This window comes from Hyalella azteca, unplaced genomic scaffold (assembly GCF_000764305.2).
Source record: "Hyalella azteca isolate HAZT.00-mixed unplaced genomic scaffold, Hazt_2.0.2 contig10770, whole genome shotgun sequence".
Taxonomy (NCBI): Eukaryota; Metazoa; Arthropoda; class Malacostraca; order Amphipoda; family Hyalellidae; genus Hyalella; species Hyalella azteca.
The window spans coordinates 331,268-352,227 of record NW_025940792.1 but is presented as its reverse complement, the minus strand read 5'-3'; the positions used below and the strand labels follow the sequence as shown (position 1 = coordinate 352,227).

Below are 20,960 nucleotides of genomic sequence, written 5' to 3'. Positions count from 1 at the left end.
TGATTCGTTTGACATAACACACCCATGGTTATTTCTATACCGAATTATCCAATGCGGTAGCCAACATTTAAGAAACATTCGATGCACTGTTATTCTACTTCGGTCTTTAAAAAGCAAAATTTTCATGACTACGCAACCACGAATAACTACTCAATAGTTACTGGAGCCTAATGCCCCTTGCATAGAGCAAGCCATACTGCACACTACGCGATCTGAATGGCGGATTTTCATAGATGAAAATTAATTTGTAAAAATTCGAAAGTTTGTTGCCTGAAAATTTTAACATTCATGTTTGTTATAGTACAATATGTTATCTAGTATGACAGCATATATGACATATTGGCTGGATATATTAAATGTTTAATGACATATTGTGTTGTCATGTTAGAAAGGCTGAGTTTCATGAAATTCAACATAAATTTGATCGATAATGTAGTTTTTAATGCAGCCACTAAAATTGAAATTATATTAATTAAAAAAATTATGGCCACACAAAGTGATTTTTCTTACCGATTGAAATTGAACACTTCTGGGATCTCATGTACTCTTTGTAGTTCTTTAATTTAACTTCGTATTCGATTTTTAATTTGTAAAAAAGAAAATTAATAACGCGTTTCCCACATTATGCTCCGGTGTCCTATCAGGAAATGCTACTGCTAGTTTTAGAATAAGCTAGTTTAGGTTATGGGAAATGCAATGAAAGTCTGAGGATAGATTAAGTTCATCAAGTTTGTTGAAGAAATTTAAACCGCTTCATAATTCGAAGTAAAGGGAATAGAATGCATATTGTATGACGTAAAAATTGCATTGATTTCAACAAGTATATTTATATAATTCACATCCTTTGTATTAATTCTATACAGAGAAACACTCGTGCATGGTCCGTTGTTATATCACAAATTAGAAATATTCAATCCGATACGGGATGTAATTAGCTCAGGATCAGTAGATCTTAGTAATTACTAAGATGTAATTAGCTCAGGGTCAGTTTTATGAACGTGTCAATAACCAATACCTGTATCTAATATCTGCTTCTAACATGCTAAATGTACAAAAATTACACTTTTACAACAACAAAATCAAACTTGGTATGAAAATTGTCTAATAAAAATTATAAATAATAGTATTGAAAAAACTACCCATGCAGTTGTGAAAAAAAATTCATCGCATTGTTCGAATTAAGATTCTAATGTACCAAAATCAAGAACAGCGGTTTCTAATTTCCAGTCCACTGAGGAAAACCTCTATACATGCTTACACAGAAAGGATTCTCGTACGCAACTGACCACAAATCCCACAGACACATGTTAAAAAGCTTCAATTATCATTTCTACAGAAATACTACGTTTATCTAATGACCGGAGGTTCCGAAACATTAGTTCAGTTCGCTGGACGAGATGTAACGTTGCTTTAAGTGATAAGAAGTGTAGGAGTTTGCAAGTCAATGAGGTTGGTTTACGTGAGAGCTTTCATAATCAATGGAGAAATGTTCTCATTATTCATGCTCATATTTACACGCGAGTATGATCGTGTTAATGTAAACATTTGAACATGAATGAGCTCTGAAGCTTTCGCGACACAATGCATTGTTTAGAGTTTAAATCAGTTCCGGGCTGTCAAAAATGCTCTTATTTAATTGAGCATAGCTATTAAATGGATACGTTTGTGGAAAAATAAATATCGAAACCGAAGATTAATTTGAGCCTCGTGATATATACCTACATGACTGAAATGAATTCATTCTTGGTCTAAGTAGTATAACAAATTTATATGTTGTTGGCTTGTTGCATGAAACAAAAATTTAATCGTATAACTTGCGGAAATTTTCCTTGACAGGAAAATTAACAAGTTTAATGTATAATTCAAATGGGTTCTGTAAAATCATTAAATTCCTTTCCTTTTTAGGAAGAGAAGCATGAATTACAAAACCGGTTGTCACTAAATCGAAGTCCGTGCCATTTTTCTCGCTTAATCTTTATTGGGTTTATTCTACTCAAAGTTTTTCAAGGCAAATTTAGACTGGTACAAATAACTGACTTTTATCTTTGTGAGTTTAGATTCATTAAGTTTCTCTCTTCTTGTTCAAATAATCTCATTTTAGCTGATATATTAAGCAGAAATCTCGAAACATTTAATTGAAATTTGACCGAAAATTTACTTGTATATCATTGCTGAAGAGTTTATGTTTGCGTTCTTCTAAAATGAGCGATTATATAACGGATATTAAGAAGTGAATGACCAATTTCCTATTTGATCGATCCAGATGTGTTCAATTTAATTTAAACAACGCTAGAATTATGGTCCCACATCAATGATAATGTGCACTGTTCATAAAAACATTTCGTTCAATATTGCATTATGCCGCGTAGAAGAAACTACTCATGTGTAACAATAGGTCTTTATAATACCGTATGGAATTGAGAGATAAAATATCATTCGGACTTCAGAAATTCCTGACGTCTGTCAGTCGTTCGAGATTTACAAAACAGGCAAGCACGTCAATGTTTTTCAAATTTTCAAAAACAATCAATCATGTCATTGTTTTTGAACTTTCGAAACAGTCAATGTAGTGATTGTCTAAAGATTTACAAAATAAGTCGATCGCGTCACTCTCTAATGGTTTACAAAACAGTTAATAAAGTCATATTTTAGGATCTGAAAAACAGCTAATAAAGCTATTATTTTAAGATTTGCAAACCGATAACGGAGACGTATTTTTAAGATTTACAAAACAGTTAACGGAGTTATATTTTTAAGATTTAGAAAACAGTTAACGGAGCCGTATTTTTAGGATATACAAAACAGTTAACGGAGCCATATTTTTAAGATTTAAAAAACAGTTAACAGCGCCGTATTTTTAGGATTTACAAAACAGTTGACCGAGCCATATTACATATTAAAATTTACAAAACAGCCGAGCGAGTAATCATGTTGATATGAGGTCAAAGTTTCATGACGAGCTCGGACAGCATCTGGCTGTAGTTTGGCTCGACGTTTAGGGATGGCAGCGACCACGTGCGGTTGCTTCCTTTCAGGTTCACCATTTCTACAACCTGCCCACGAAAAAATACGTGATTATAGAATCTGTGATTCTAGATTCTACGAACTGACGATGGAGCTGGACTCCGAAACGTTTTCTATATAGATACGAATTTCTTTGTTCTCAAATTTTGACTATTTTTGTTCTATTCTTTTTGACTATTCTTTGTTCTCAAATTTTTGTTAACTTGCAAAATATACGTAAATATGGATTGTGAAAGAATTTCATGCATCGGTTATGAGTTTGAAACTCTGAGGTTAAATGCGTAATACAACAAACTTATATTCAATTAATCAGTCGAAAATATTTGTTTCGATTGCTTTGATGATTCCTTAATTTCTAAATATTTAATAGGCAGACACTGGAAAGATTAATTCAAGCTAACATGAATGAAATTAATTTTTATTTTAAGCAAAATAACTACTCCTGCGAGGGAACGAGCCCATGAGCTCGCGAAAAGAATTCTGCACGATTTCTCTCAATAAATTACCCATGCCACCACTAGATTAATTTAATGCGACAAATTATCAAATAAATTCTCAGTAAAATTGTATCTTTTTTAAAATGGTATATCCTATGTTGGAAAGTATTTAGTGACCTGGCCTAATGACCTGAAAGGTATATAATGATCTTGCCTAATAACCTGAAAGATATATAGTGACATGGCCTAATGACCTGAAAGGTATTTAATGACCTGGCATAATGACCTGGCATAATGACCTGGCCTAATGACCTGAAAGGTATTTAATGACCTGGCCTAATGACCTGAAAGGTTTTTAATGACCTGGCCTAATGACCTGAAAGATATTTAGTGACCTGGCCTAATGACGTGAAAGGTATTTAATGACCTGGCCTAATGAACTGAATGGTATTTAATGACCTGGCATAATGACCTGGCCTAATGACCTGAAAGGTATTTAATGACCTGGCCTAATGACCTGAAAGGTATTTAACGACCTGGTCTAATGACCTGAAAGGTATTTAATGACCTGGCATAATGACCTGAAAGATATTTAGTGATCTGGCCTTTTGGCGTTCATTCATATAATGACCTGCTGGGTATGCCTGGTCCCCAGTGGGGTGGACGCCCCTGACGAGTGAGGGGTGGAGTCGAGCAGCGGCAAGAGGCCCTCCGTCACAGCGCCCACGAGGCACGGGTCGTCGTCCCGGTGGTGGCGCACCGGAGGCGGGTTGCTACCTTTCCTCACCCTGATTATAAGATGTATTTTATATCATAATTATAATAATTGTGATGAAAATATATTAGAATTATGATGCTATTATTGACTCCTATAGTTATAACATTATTATCGACTCTGAGTAATAACATTGTGTTTAGGCAGCTAATAGGCTTACTCCGCGTTATTAAACATAGGACAGCTCCAGATATCAGGCTATTAGATATGAATTGTTAGTGCTAACGACGGTTGATGTATCCGCATAAGTACGTATATGCTTTAGATACTAGCAATAATATCATTCGTATGGGTCCTTAGATAATAATAGCTCTGGAACCGGTTAATATACCCGTAGCAAGCATGTAATATTATTATATGTTTGTATCCGTTGTCCTAACTATACGATAACCTGTCCTGTCCAGTAGGTATGAATATCATTGTCGACAGTTAATGCGAGGTTAGACAGGAGGAATAAGAGACACGTATAGAATTATGGTGTAAATATTGAGATGTAAAACTGTTAAGATTCATATAACGTGTCATAAAAGTAGCTGTGTAGAATATCTTAAAATATCAGTTGATGGACCACTTAAAAATTTCCTGCAAAATTAGAATGACTTGGTCTAGGGGCGATTAAATGAATACTTTATCGGTAGCATGAGCTCGGTTATTCATCTCATAACCAGCTTGGTTATTCATCATCATGACCAGCTTAGTTATTCATCTTCATGATGAGCTTGGTTATTCATCATCATGACCAGCTTAGTTATTCATCTTCATGATGAGCTTGGTTATTCATCATCATGACAAGCTTGGTTATTCATCTTCATGATGAGCTTGGTTATTCATCATCATGACAAGCTTGGTTATTCATCTTCATGACCAGCTTAGTTATTCATCTTCATGATGAGCTTGGTTATTAATCTTTATGACGAGCTTGGTTATTCATCTTCATGACCAGCTTGGTTATTCATCTTCATGACCAGCTTGGTTATTCATCTTCATGATGAGCTTGGTTATTCATCTTCATGATGAGCTTGGTTATTCATATTCATGACAAGCTTGGTAATTCATATTCATGATTCGTTCGATATGCTGCCGCGTGGGCATTAAAACGAAACTTAGCGAACGAGCCTACAACGAGCAACGGTCCGGCTTTTTGGCCTTATAAAAAAATGTCAACGTTCCCAAGTTGTAGAAAAATTACATAGAAAAAATTAATACTTAATTAGGAATTAAGGGATAACTTGAATGATTGTGAATGAAAGATCGTCGTAAAATGCTGACAAGATGGCGGGTGTATCGCAAATAATTCATTTTGATCCGCTGATGGAATCTGATAAAATTACAAGCAGCTATGTAACTAAATGTAGTTTTCTCATACAAAGGAAAAGTTGTATACATTATATCCTGCATATTGTTTAATTAAAATTTTTATACATATTGGTCAAAGTTTGAGAGTTTGCTTGACGCCAGGATCCGTAAATACGCATATTTAGAGCTGACGTAAATACGAATATATAGAGGATGACGTAAATACGAATATATAGAGGATGACGTAAATACGAATCTATATAGAGGATGGCGTAAATACGAATATACGAATAAATAGAGGATGACGTAAATACGAATATATAGAGGATGACGTATATACGAATATATAGAGGATGACGTAAATACGAATATATAGAGGCCTACGTAAATACGAATCTATATAGAGGATGACGTAAATTCAAATATATAATGGCAGACGTAAATACGAATGTATAGAGGCCTACGTAAATACTCATATATAGAGGCTGTGCAAGTGGGTTGCCAGGTTATTTATCGTGTCGGTATATGAGCTGGACCTAAAAATTATCCGTATTAATTGAATCATTGGACTCAACAAGATAGGGTGGGGAAGGGGTGAATTATGAAATTGAAGTGTGATTTTTTATTTTATACTCTAAATTTCGTTCAATAATAATAATTATGATGTCCCTTGAATTGCGAACTCGGAGCTAAATGAAATTCTATGCTAATTGTCTAAAAGAACATGACATTTCAAAAATTAGGTTCGTTAGTTTTTAAACTTATTATAGGGTATAGAATACGAGATGATGTTTCTCGGAATGAAAGATATCAGGCTAACAGAATGCAGGTTGACGGGATTTTGAAATTGCTGAGATTTTCTATCTCAATCCACTCCAGTCCAAGCTGCTAGTAGATAAATAAAGCAGAAAGCAGAAAATACCGAATCGAAGTATTACAAATAACCGCGAGAAATATGTATTAGTTTTTCAGTAACGATCCTACAATTAAAGATTGATAGTAATATTAAACAAGCAGCTCTATAATAAGCTTCAGCGCCTGACACAGCGAACACGTCTCCGTATAGTTGCCACTACACAGTGGCTCGACCTTGGAGTCAAACATCGATTACAGTTAATAACACCACCGCCTGTAGCGTTCACGCTCCGTATCACTACTAAAAGGAACTATATTCACATAAAAACCTCAAAGATTTCATTCAGGGATAATTTCCCATGACCCGCAAAAGTTCATTCGAATTTTACAGTTAATTAGTAAAACGAGGTAAATAAAAGTATTTAAATAGCTTTCAATAGCTAAGAGTTACGATGAAAGGGGATGAATTTTTCAAAGTTAGGCTATGGATTCCTATATATTTGTTCGAACAGTAAGGTTTAAAGTGCTGTCACACTAAATAAATTTAATTAATTTTTAATTTTATACACCTTTTTTATATTTGAAAATATTAGTTTCGCATCCGTTTATATGAAAGATTTAATCCCAAATCTCTATTAACTTTCTGTTCTGAAGTCTTTTGTATTGATAGAACAGTTATTACAGCAAATGACTGATTTTTCCAGGTAATTCTTATTATTTAATAATAACATAACGTTGCTTCGTTCAGACTCACATGACTACATACTTCGGAAGATAGAATAAATGAATTATTCCATTAAGTACGTGTCAGTTTTAAGCGCAGAATTAGGAACATTACACAGGAAGAAAGCGCTTAATAGGATAACAATACAATACTGTACAATAAACATAAAGGATAACTTCATTGCCTATTGTTTTCACTGACTTGAATATATATATCGTCTAGCCTCTCATGCAATCATAAAGAATTATAGTACATAGTTTTTATTAGGAAGTGATACATGTGAAAGTCGCCGGATTTTAAATTCAGTATTTCAGTAACCTACTGGGATTTCTTTAGGTAAATTATATATCATAATTTAAAGAGTTTACGTTTTCTCCACTGCCTTTGACAATTTTTAAAATTTGCTTCTGTTTCAAAAGATTATTTATTACTCTTAATGAGTACTAAAAAAATCTCTAGAAAGGTAATAAATCACTTAGATGATGACATATTACTTGCCGTTTAGAAATTAATATTTATTTATCTCATACGCCCGTACTTAACTCACCGAGTTCTCAATATTAATAATTTGCTTCTATTTCAAAAGCTTATTCATTACTCTAAAAGAGCACTAAGAAACCCATAAAAGAGTAATAAATCATTTGTATAATGACATATTATTTACCATTTAGCAATTAATTGCCTTTATTTCACTCACCGAGTTCTCTTCAAGAGTTGAAGTTTTCTTCGGTCTCCTTGCTCAACCTTATCGAAGAGGCTAAAAAGAAGGTCCGTGTTGCCCACTTTGATGATGGTTTCGCCCCGGCGCTCTTGGTATGACTTGGTCGACGATAGTAGAATTGGTGAAGATGAATGTGGAGATTGAGATAAATCGCCGAATAAAGCAGGACAAGAAGATTGCGATGAGTAGGATGGATGATGTTTCATGGTAGGAGATTGTGATGCAGAGTACAGTGATGTTGGTGATGTGCAGGGTTGTATATTAGGTGACATCACAGCATCGGGTGGCGGTGAATGTAGAGAGCCAGTAAAAATGGATGATTTGGGTTGTGATGATGAAGATGATGTCTGTGATGCTAGGGCCGATAGTGAAGATGATGAAGGAGATGTGTTGATGGTGGAGCTTATGATTGATGACGATGATGGTGAGTGATGTAGGTTGAGGAGTGAGTGGCTGGAGAGAGTGGGTGAGGGGGAAGAAACGGAGTACTTACTGCCGTCTCCCCTACACACTCGTTGCTCACCGACCTCTGGGGGAGTGACCGGCCGTACGTCTGGCAATAGAAAAATATTTAGTCGGTATTGCGAACTGAATATGTCTCGTATATCGACATTTTACGCTGCGATCAAAAAAATGGAATGTGATTCGAACATTTCATTATAGAAGATATATATAAATATAGCGGTTTCAACGTTTATTAGGCCGTAGGCCTGTCGCGGATTCTTAACATTGCAGAACATTCACAGCTTGTTGCGGGCTTGAACTCGCAACTCACTGCTACAATTCAGCTGTGCTTAACCGCCCGGCCTCTTCGCCGATTCTGACCAAAAACTGGCACACAGAGCTGGGATCGAACCCGCGTAAGCTGTGAACTACTACACAAAGTATTCAAAATGTCTGCAGTTTTTTTAATGAAATGATAATTGACAAAATTTTGAAGTGACAGCCATCAAGAATAAAAATTTGAAAATTGATGCACCAGTGTGTTGTAGGAAGTCCCTTGCAACGGTTCCCCAGTTTAGTAGTGAAGGATAAGCGGTTCACTCCTAGTCAGAGCACTCAACGATAGTTTTCTCTCCTTGTATCATCATGTGAGTTCAACAGGCAAAGTTCAACAGGACAAGAGGAGCTGTGACGTCATGACTGACCCGTGACGTCATGACTGACCCGTGACGGCATGACTGACCTGTGACGTCATGACTGACTTGTGACGTCATGACTGACCTGTGACGTCATGACTGACCCGTGACGTCATGACTGACCTGTGACGTCATGACTGACCTGTGACGTCATGATAGTCCTTGCCCAGCAGCAGCGGTGGCAGCAGCGTGCCAGACGGTGGCAGACAGCTCGCTCTGTTGGGCTGCACCCAGAAGCTCGGTGGCAAGTCTCGCAGCTTCATTGGTAGAGGTTCTGTGGCATCCAGAATTGTGTTAAGAGTAATAATATCATTAAGAATTTTTAATAGATATTTTATTTAATTATTATTTATCACATTTATAACCATCTACTAAATATTATTATAGAATAAATTCATGTAGTTTATATTGTTGTGGACCACCAGGTTCGCATGAACTGTTGTCAGGAATAATAGTCTTTTCTCGTCAAGATATACTTAAAATCCAACACCACAACACAGATATAAAATTGGGTAAGGTTACAAAGTTAATCGAGACAATCTGGAACAAGACATATACAGGCCGAATAGAGTGATCCTTACAGTCCGCTCTCTAAAATCCGAATGAATCCGTTCGTACGACACCAGTCAGCAAAGCTACGATTCTTTCTAAAACAATCTTACAACTTTTACATCCTAATTAAAATACATCCCTTTTCCTATAAACCATACATCAAGCTAATACACATTACTAATCCCTAATAATTAACCTAGCCCTCTACAATATTATTAATAAAGAATAATAATGACATTATTATTATTCATAAATGATATTATTAACGTCACTATATATATTTCGATTGGAGACCAAAGAATGATTCTACCAATAATTTCCTTGTTCGTTATTTTTTTTCAATGTGTTGAACGATAATTTTTGTTGGTGTTGAAAGATCAAACAGCAGGTTCCCAAAAAATATTTTAAATAATATACGTTTAAAAATTACTTTTTAAAGGCAACACTTCCAAAGAATCCAGTGTCTCCAATCTTACAGATGTACAATGAATTTCTCATTTAATTTTTGAATATTAAAAAAATTATTTTTCAAATTTTTAATATATAAAATTCTTTAATATATTAATTTGTTTCAAAATTATTTATTCTATTAATTTATTGATGCATTACCTCTGACTTCGCTCAAGTGTGCGAAATTTCAGATCAATTAGACAGGTATCAGTGTGTCAAATATCAGTTATAAGATTTGTAGCTGACAAAAATAATTTTTTAATTTTTAAAAATTAATTTTTAAAATTATTTATTTTGACATTTGATTCATGCATTGTCTCCAACTTTACACAAGTGTGCAAAATTTCAGATCGATAGGATAAGTAGAAGTGTGTTAAATTTCGATTACAAGATTTGTAGCAGACAGACAGACAGACAGACAAACAAACAAACAAACAAGAAGTGATGTTAAAGAGAAGTGTTGTAAAAAGGAATAACTTGTATCAAACTATACCAATTAACAATAGTTAGTAGTTATAGAACTGAATACTAACAACAATATCAAATTATTACATCTTAAATTGCATCACAATTCATTTTATACTATATATAGATACATATTAAATTTCTAATACACTGATGTTAATACTAAACGTTTATTCTTAATGTTTCATCCATTACTAATACTAGATTATTTAGTCCACCGTATGTAGCCGTATGATCCAATATGTATCATACGGCTAAGTGGCTTGTATACACAAAAAAAATGACCGGATTTATACACAAAAAAATAATATACGTTTAAAAATTACTTTTTAAAGACAACATTTCCAAAGAATCCAGCATCTCCAATCTTACAGATGTACAATGAATTTCTCATTTAATTTTCGAATATTAAAAAAATTAATTTTTCAACTTTTCAATATATAATTTTTTAATATATAAATTTGTTTCAAAATTATTTATTCTATTAATTGATTCATGCATTGCTTCTGATTTCGCACAAGTGTGCAAAAATTCAGATCAATTAGACAGGTAAAAGTGTGTCAAATATCAGTTATAAGATTTGTAGCTGACAAAATTATTTTTTCAATTTTTTTAATATTGAAAAAAATTTTTAATTTTCAAAATCATTCATTTTGACATTTGATTCATGCATTGTCTCCAACTTTACACAAGTGTGCAAAATTTCAGATCGATAGCATAAGTAGAAGTGTGTTAAATTTCGATTACAAGATTTGTAGCAGACAGACAGACAAACAAACAAACAAACAAACAAGAAGTGAAGTTAAAGAGAAGTGTTGTAATGACCGGATTGTATACACAAAAAAAATGACCGGACCCTTTTGCCGGGCCAATTGAATAATGATTTCCAACAAAAAGGTAAAAATGTATCACAATGTGGACAAAGTCTCGACCGTTTCTCTGAGTGTGTCATGGCATGTTGCATGAGGGACTATTGAAACATTTTTCTCTTAGGTTGCGGTACGGAATGAGCGATGATTTGATGTTGAAGAAAATTGTCGTGTCCTGCCAGGGCGATAAAATAACATACTTGTCTGCGCCGGACACTCACTCTAACTCGTCCAATTCAGTGAATTAATATAATCAAAGTAATCATAATAATCATCATAATCATAATAATCATCAAAATAATAATAAAACATAAAGCATAATAACCCAAGAATTGAGAACGTTCTGCTACTACAGTAACTGAGAGAAGTCTAAAAGTTTCAATTTTACTCGGTCATGAATATGGAAATTGCATTTTTAAATTTTTATTTTTGTAGTTTACGAGTAAGTGTATGAGTAAAGCTAGAACAGATCGGTGGATTGACAGGAATACTCATAAAAATGTAAGGGTCAATGCAGTGACGCACTTTCTAACCCACGACACGCGGAGAGAACGGATACTTAAACGCCTTGTTGCTGCGCCTAACTGAGTCAGGATGACCCGCAAACGGGAAAAAGGTGCATAGCTATTCGGACAAAGTTTCCCTCACTTCTGTGAGTGTAACTTGATACAACAAATCTCGTAAGGCGTATTTTGTGCCTAGGGCGGTTTTTCTTCGGCTAACCTTAATTGTTCGACTGTGGATGCGACTGTGAGCATATAACGATTTGGTGTCCGTGTGTTCTTGATTACATACCTTGAATGATCAGGAAATTGAAGGATATAGCAAATATATTATCATGGCAAGAACATGTGACAACAATCAGTAATTCAGAAAACTTAATGATTACACTGGCTATGAGAACCTTGTCGTATAACGCGTAAGTATGAACAAAGGATTTCATGACTATACTGGCTGTTAGAACTTGTCTTATAACGCATAAGTTATAAAAAAAATTTAATGACCACTGGTTACAAACAATTTGGTTTATAAGGCACAAGTGGTGAACCAAAATGTTAAGAAACTGTTAACTGTTCAAGATTCGCCAGAAGATCTTCGTGAATCGACCCTGCTATTTCTGTGCGATCTTAAAAATTATTTAAGAAATTCTTTATAATTATTTAACCAATTTTTAGATATTACTTAGATATAACTGTTTTACCGAGGACTTGTGTTTTCGTTGTTCCAAAAAGATGTTAATCAACAAATAAATAGTAGGTACTCTTCCTCACCTTTCTTTATTTTTGGTCTAGTTGAGGGAACACTTGGTCCTACATCGATAGCAATCATGTCACACCCTTCATCCGGACGACATTTTTTCTTCTTGATTCTCTTGGGCAGCAAGTTTTTCTGAGTTTTCAAGTCACTTTGCTGAGTATGTGATGATCTCCCAACTGGAACTTCATGCGCGTGATGCTCGAACCCAGGTTGTCGTACGTAGCTGGGCTCAGAAGACGTGCTGGACGCGCTTGGTGAAGCCACTGCATCGTAATCCAGCAATGCTGGAGAGTCGAACTCCGAAACCGACAACTTGCGACCGGCAAACGAATCCTCCTTATTTTTTCCAGTAAATGAATCTTCTGTATTTTGTCCCGTATATGAATCCTCTTGATTTGGCCCCGTAAACAAACCCTCGTCCTCGAGAGGGGATGGAGTACGAGGTTTGCGTTTTGCCGAACTCATCTCAGCTATTGGTTTTGCTTATCAGGATGAGCCGGAGATATTATCATGTGTCAGGGTGTGTTTAAATCGCGCGGAAAAGTTTTACAGAGAATTTTGAGGCATGAAAGAATAATTAACAAGTAAGGAGTCATTTCACTCGAAGACGACAGTTTCAATACTCTGCGAAAGTAGAATAAATATATATATAAACGAGCTTTAAGGTTTAACTTGCGACTTATGTGCAACGATTTTTGGTGCCAAGAATTGTTAATGGTACGTCAATTGCTTTCGAAATTACTCAATGAAACGATTTAGTACTTTCGAGGATAAATAAGAGTAAGAAACTTGTCAAGAAGGCCACTTACACAAAGAATGTTAACATAATTTTCCTAATACACTGACCTAATACTAAAAAATTTGTAAAAAGTTGAATAAAACTGGAGTACTTTATTTTCATCTTTCAAGTTTCTTAAAATCGTTGTTCATTGTAAAAAAATTGGTTCATTCTGATAGATAATTGATATTCAATATTTTTGAGATAAGGTTTCTCAGGAACATTAATTCGATTATTTTACATGCTTTAAAATGAATAAGTATCCCGAAATTACGCAAATTTATAGATTCAACTTCAAGCTCCATGTTGCTCTAGTAATATGTCATTTGAAATATCATAATCATGTTTACAAGTTCAATAAACGTAAGTATTTAAATGGACACTAAATAAGATTATAAAATAATATATCTTCAGAACAAGCGAGTGCGCCCTAGGATAAGGAAGGATTGCATCGAGCCTGTTATAATGCACTAATTATAACAATTTCTAAGATATCTGAGGTAATTATAAACAACGAGCACAGCGAAAGGTCATGCCCCAGAATTTCTTTATATATTCATTTATTTTATTGTCGAAAAATACAATCAACTAAGTAATTCAGAGCCTCGTTTATAACTTTATGTCATCAAGCAATTTCCATGACACTTTAAATTTATTCTTTCACGTTTTCATTGTTCATGAGTCAATCAAATTGATCGTTGCTTTCGATAATCGAAGCATGCGAGTGAGCCAAATTTCAATATTAGCAAAAATTATTGTATTTCACTAAGATTTTATGTACGATTTGTGTGCGTTTACATTTTCTTTCAAGTCTGCAATGATAAACAGCTGGTAACTTAACGTAGTTCAGGCCGCGCTATTCACGACACGAGCTGTGCCAGACTGGGCACCTCTGTACCCATCTCATACGTACTGTTAAAGATCTTAATTCCCATGGGCATTTGATACATATTTTTATTTAATAAATTATAATTCAGACTAGTTATACCAACTAAATAGTAAATTAGGTCTTAGCGCTTATTTATTCCTTGATGTGTTGTTTTTCACAGGATTTTGTACTGGAACTTAATGAATGTTGAGCGATTTGTTGATATGTTGCTAAGGACCGTTGTCAGGGACAAGGCTGGAATACGAGTGGCCGATCATCTTTGTTTGCGTCACGTGACTTGAACTCATCCAATGAAACTTGCTGGGCACTCATGACGTGTTCATGTTTAACGAAAACACACTTTTGTCACGTCAGAGTCTTTTTTCTCCGGGTAGTGAAATATGCTCACTAACTTACAGAACAATGGAATTGCTGAAATTGCATAGAACGGTTCGACTGATCTGAGCAAACCTTACAACGTATTAACTTCGGGTTTGGCCTTCATGAGTGATCTACACCACGAATATTTCAGTTTAACTCCTTTCTTACAAATGAATTTTAACAACACGTTTGAATCCACGATGAAAATTCTGTCTAATCCTGCGTATAATTTCAATTAAATAAAGATTAGTTTTGTGTCCTCGAAGTATAGGGATAATGTTAATATCCCCTGAACGATTTATTCCCGTGATTAGTTATCACCGTTGTCGACCACTATGTGATCTTAAGTTGATTTACTGATTTTGGCATCTTTTTTTCATTGTTCTGAAATTTGTACGGCAACTCTCACTCGTCTTCTATTAATGTGGCCAACTTAAATCTTTCAGGCGTTGAAAATTCATCGAAAGAATTTAATTCCTAATTCCTGAATTAATTTTCCCATATTTAGTCAAGGTTTTGAAGATCCGCATGCAAGTATATCTACGCTTACAAAATTCAGAAGAGCAACAAACTCAGAACAAGTAATTAACTGCGATGCAAGATTATTTTGTATTGTTCTAGTTATTATCAATTAATTGATTGTTTATTTTCCGGGAAAATTTCAATTGTGGAGACTGGGCCTAAAGCCGTTAAAAAACGAGCCGAAAGTTGCTTCTGTCTTTTCGTATCGGTGCAGATTCTAGAAAAATGAAGCAGTAATTAAATTCGAATTTTCTAGTATGACTCCATAAATTTGAAATCATCTCTTCTTATGAGCTTTCTTAAAAATACAGAATTGAATTCCAGTTCCCTCGGACGACGCAAGCTGATTTCCATTGATTACCAAATGGAAAATTATGTACGAGTTTATCTATTTTAATTCTTTATTCATTATTATTTTCTTTATTATTTATATATTTTAGACAACAATTGTTCTGAATATTGATTCCAGGAACAAGGCAGCGATGCTGTACCTCAAGTCAATGGATTATTAAAAGTCAATAAAACCTTTCTTGAGAATTATTCGGCCTTATTTTGATAGCTAATTAATTAAATGCATGTGTAGTCACGTTTAAAGTTTTTGACGCGATTAAACAAGAAAATGAAGTTTTATTTTCAAATTATGCCACTAATCATGGACTTCGAGCGGAAGAAAGTTTCTGCCATGTTGAAATTTCCAATAATTACTTAATAAATAATGAATTATGCTTATCTATTCGTATATAAGCTTTATACACTGAAAGATATTTGGAAATAAATTAATTTTGGATCATTATATAATGAATTGTATCATTATGATCAGAATCAAATAACGGCACTATTTTGTAGATAATTATCGATGACTGTTGTGTTAAATTGAATAGTATCCGCAAGAAATTTTGTCGTTTTTTAAGAATATTCATAGAAAATTTTTTAGCCATGCCTCAATAATATGGATGTGTAATTTATGCGCGGTCTAATAATCGTGTATCGTCCACAATATTCAGCAAAAGATCAGCTCATTTGTTTAAAAAAGTACATACAGTGAATTAACTGTGGCTAAGTGGTTCCCAACCTGTAGCTGTGTCCTAACCAACAATAATCGGCTACAGGCCATCGCCGGAACACTTTTGAGGGTCATGAACGATTTTGGTAAGATATTTTAAACAATAATCGAATATTTATTTCCTAACATAAGATAATCAGGCAGGCAGAGATTTGCAGCTCCTACCACGAGGCATCCAAGGAGCCCATCTCAAATTTATGTAGCACACCTAATCATTGAATTTATTATAATGCATGAACTGAGATAAAAATCTATTAATACGACACATTAGCCACGAAATAATACGTCCAGTTCGGTTTAATACGTTCAGTTCGGAATAATACGTACAGGGAAGTTTGGGTGCATGTAGTTGTTCAGTATTTTCATATGGTTCTTCATTATGGTGGGAGCTTTGTGACAGCAGTTTGTTATAAGCATCATTAACTATTTTAACAGATTCAATACGAAATATATAAATCAATAATTCGTTTTAAATCTCCCGCAAAAATGTTATTACATAAATGTTTTAGCAATTAATGCTTCAATAATCATCAATGCTGATAATACGTGGACGGTAAATTTGGCTTCATCAACATATTAGAATTTCATTTATTGCGTTCCTGGCAACTTGCATGTGAGAAGAGATGGCCGTTTTTGAGTTAAATTTTACGTAAAGGTTTTCCGAGGAATAAAAGAAACCCAAATGGTCATAATGGCAGCTGAATTTACCTGCCAAGATTGATAGTACAATATAATGAAGAACATCCATTATGTTATATCAAACGCGGGCAAAGATCTCTTCATTGTATATTTTCGTGGCGGGAATGATTTTTAGCGCATTTTCTCATTTATGGAAAAAATGCACTATTGTGCTCGCCATGTCCGTCTGTCTGTCTGTCCGTCCGTCTGTGACCTCAAGTTTTCGACGAGAAAATGCGCTCTGTCACTCACTGCAGTGAGTACCGAGTTATATTTTTTTTCCAAACTTTCATTGAGTTAAGGACGTTTATCATTGCTTCTACCTTCCTTCAGTGAGTTAATTTAATATTTTATGTATCTAAGTATTTGACGTTACGATGGTATTTCCTCATACCTGTTTACACGATGATATTACATCACACTTATAAAAAGATAAAATTCCTTCACTCGTGAAATTTTTGAATAACTTCTAGTATGTTGAACGTTAGTTAACTTCCAGTTTTTGAACGCCAATTTCGGCCTAAGTGAAAGACTGCAAATGACGCCAACGAAGGTAACTTCACTTCCTTGATTACATCAGTATGTTAATTGCTATGTTTCATTAACGTCAACTTACATGAGATTATATACAGGCGTGATAGCGAAAATTACATTGCGTTAGGTTGCCATCTGTCTATAGACTATATCTGTGATTTTTGAAAGGCGTCCGTAGCGACGACACACGAAATGTTAATGACTTTCGAATGTGACGTGAGAGAATTGTGAACGATTTCTCTCCTGTTCTCCTGTTACCATCACGTTTGAGATGAGCAAGTTTGCTTTCTCGATTGATTATGTTACCTTAATAATAGAAATTAATCTGTAAAAAACTGAGAAATTGCGAGCACTCTTTATGATGTTTGCTCATCTAAAGATTGTTAAAATGCAGTGAAATGAAAAAAATCTGTCTATGAGCAATTCACAGTATGGGAGAATACAATCGGCCACTAGAACGTCGGTCAGACTTTTTTTAACGTGTTTTTGAACAGTTCACATAGCGTTCTTGCAAACGTGAATGTTCACTACGCACTAGCTTGCGTGGCGGAAAATTTTTTTTCCACGCACTTCAGAGTTGACGTAAACTCATTTGTTTCGTTGAACTCCATATGTTTGCTATCAAACAGGAATTTAGAAGATAATTCGAATTTATATTGCCAAATATTAATAAAAAATAAATTAAGCGATTACATATATTCATCAGATATTAATTTTATATATTATAGACTTGAGAATGGACTTTGAAGTTTGAAGCACGAATATAAAGATCATTTCTTATACTCACCATAGTCGTGTGAATTAACTGAATTAAATTTGGAAGTCAGAGTTTAAATATTCCATGAGTGTGTTTACGCCTTGTCATAAATTGCCGTTGACCGCCCAACAGAAGTCAACAGTGCATTGCGGTGCAGCGGTAGTTAGGTCAGTGTGCTGCTGGCAGCGATGCGAGGTGTTGTGTTAGTGCAGCTCTCTTGCCTTCTTCCGTGTCGTGGCGCAAGATTCCAGTCACTTGAAGTTCCCATTCATAAAATTGAACTCTGAACAGCTCAGATAATTCGTGCTCTAGATTATAAACATTGAGTGATGTGCTGTGGTGTTTTGTGAGGCGTCTGCGCATTGAACTTGGTAAGCAATTTGCCGTCGTTTAGGGAAATTACAGTCACGCGTTAGTTCAGGTGACTGCAACATTTCAAACCGTGCCGTGACATTGTGACAGATTCGTCACCACGCGTAGGCGTTATTTCGTGTCCCGACGACTTTATTACATACTTGCTCCTGCTTCATACTTCATTTCTGCTTACATACTTGCAAATTAATTTTTGCATATAACAATTTTGAGTACTGCCTACTCACACCAATCTTCTTTAACGACCCTGCCGGTCCTATGAACTCGATTGAATTCTTTAATGAGATAGAAGGTATTGCTCATGCTTTTATCATTCAGGACGTTCATTATTAGTTTGATGTCACAAATTATTGAGCATCGGCACACGCACGATATGTTCACGATACGGCATTAGTTGTGCTTTATTAAAATACTCATTTTCTAGATAACGCAGTTGCACATGCAGCTTCAAAACAAATAAATATTTGGTTATGTCATTACTTTTGTTTTCCGCTTGCATTTTTAGCCCGAAACTCGACATTTTTCTAGGCAAAAAATCGAGTTTTGCTGCAGTTGCGAAAACTAAACCAACTACAGAGCCACGTATTAATTTATTTTGTTGTAGTACTACTGCTGGAAAGTAACTAAGAAACTAAATGTATCTGTTGAATCAAATTTCTTGTATGTAAGTTTCGGTTACCACTATATTGCTCACAAAATGGCAATTCGTGCAGTTCAGGTAATCGCCTAGTTTGAATTTAAGAAAAATGTAAATTTTGTGGTCAGCGTTCTATAAAATTCTAAGATTCATGGATTTCCTCCCAAAAATTGTGACCTAAATAGTTTCTTGCTTGAATACCTACACTGTAGTAGTACCTAGGTATCGCACGCGAGAAAATGACTTTCGCAAGCACAGTTCAATCTTTATCTCGAGTCTGTTAAATAATTTTGCAATCTTTAGCTCGTTTCTGCCGAATATCTTTGCAATCTTTATCTCGTGTCTGTTAAATATCTTTGCAATCTTTATCTCGAGTCTGTTGAATATCTTTGCAATCTTTATATCGAGTCTGTTGAATATCTTTGCAATCTTTATCTCGAGTCTGTTGAATATCTTTGCAATCTTTATCTCGAGTCTGTTGAATATCTTTGCAATCTTTATCTCGAGTTTGTTAAATATCTTTGCAATCTTTGTCTCGAGTCTGTTAAATATCGGTATGAAGGTGAGGCTTTCGCCAAGCTAGTAATTATGTTACAAAGAAATATCGTTCGCGATATCGTCGTATATCGACCGTGACCGTACAAGGATCGAGTCAATGGTTGCTCAATGCATGCCCTTAAAAGTTATTCATAATTTTCAGCTTGATTTTCATGCTAAGCGGAAGGAGAAGCAGTCAATGTTCACAAGTTTGCTCGACAGTAGCAGCTGTGTGGGCGAGTGTGCCAGTTTTTTTTCCCGCGTGCCTAAAATGGTGAGATCATCTGTCGATATTAGCAGGCGATAAGCTTGTGTTTTAGATGAGGTCGCGGAAGAAAGACGTACGTGGAATTTGATTTACGCGCCCCCCCCTTCGGGATTAAGTCAATCAACTTTGCTAGTCTCAGCAGCATGGCCACTGCAGTGAAGGACCATTAAGCAATCAAGGAAATTATGTTCGGTGGTTCCGATAGATGATGATAAACATTTTCGGTAGAAAGTGTACAGTAGTTTCGCCTCGAACCATGATCCCGAAACATTTTCTTATTGTTACCTAATTTAACATGCACATGAACATGTTACCGGTAACCGTTGGTAAATAGTGCCACCGTTGATGCATATCTATATAAATTGTAATGACGAATTGCAATGCAATCACAACCAACGAAAAAATGTCACACACTGGGGAAAATTCGCCTATATTGGGAACCACCATCTAAATAAATTCATTGTATTTTATAGAAGCATACTATTGAGTTGATTAATTAATTAATTCTTGCTCAGAATACAACAAAATTACAACTCAGGTGTAACGCTATCTTACGTTACGTATCTTATCTTGTGTTACGTGTTACGTATCTTATCTTAAGTTATATACGTGTTATCACTGATGTAATGTTATCTTATCTTAAGTATTATTAAATCGTTGCCTAATCATTCATAATTTATGAAGTTGACCGTTGATTAGCATGAGATTATAACTTCGAAATCCGCGCCTGCTGCGCAAGATGTTTGTTGCAGAAGTCATGAGCTCGAAATTTAGACAGGAAATTCTGGCGCAAAATACATTCCAAAGGCAGTGCTAATGGCAGCAAATTAAATGAAATAATATTGTGAAATGAGTGCAGTTATATTAAATATAAAATTGAATTACCCTTATAAACGATTAAGTGGATATTTTAATGGAAATAAAGTTAGGGATCGCCCAAAATTTTATATCCTTAGAGATATCCTAGATTTTTATGACACATTGACATCTGTCAAGTTAAA

General features: G+C 34.9%; 2 protein-coding genes across 2 annotated transcripts in view; one reads left to right on the top strand and one right to left on the bottom strand.

Moving 5' to 3' along the window:
• Positions 1 to 848: 848 nt before the first annotated feature.
• LOC108666470 lies at positions 849 to 13,190 on the bottom strand. The gene is made up of 5 exons (XM_018153352.2): positions 12,579 to 13,190; positions 9,114 to 9,245; positions 7,809 to 8,385; positions 4,093 to 4,249; positions 849 to 3,053 (listed from the first exon to the last, which is right to left on the bottom strand). Exons 1-5 carry the CDS (start codon positions 13,027 to 13,029, stop codon positions 2,943 to 2,945), a joined length of 1,428 nt encoding a protein of 475 aa, XP_018008841.1. The 5' UTR covers positions 13,030 to 13,190; the 3' UTR covers positions 849 to 2,942.
• Positions 13,191 to 18,330: 5,140 nt separating this feature from the next.
• The window catches only part of LOC108666480 (cGMP-dependent protein kinase, isozyme 1-like), a 191,318-nt gene continuing 188,688 nt past the window's right edge, over positions 18,331 to 20,960 (top strand). Inside the window, exon 1 of the mRNA XM_018153366.2 lies at positions 18,331 to 18,516. The gene's annotated coding sequence lies outside the window, so the exon portion shown is untranslated. The remainder of the gene's footprint in view (positions 18,517 to 20,960) is intronic.

Bases quoted from the DNA above. Each gene is read 5' to 3' on its own strand.
- LOC108666470 (XM_018153352.2), bottom strand. From the start codon at position 13,029: ATGAGTTCGGCAAAACGCAAACCTCGTACTCCATCCCCTCTCGAGGAC. The intron at 9,246-12,578 runs GTGAGGAAGAGT...TGGATGCCACAG, and splicing joins TAGACCAAAAATAAAGAAAG to AACCTCTACCAATGAAGCTG. The intron at 4,250-7,808 runs GTGAGTGAAATA...TCTTATAATCAG, and splicing joins CAACTCTTGAAGAGAACTCG to GGTGAGGAAAGGTAGCAACC.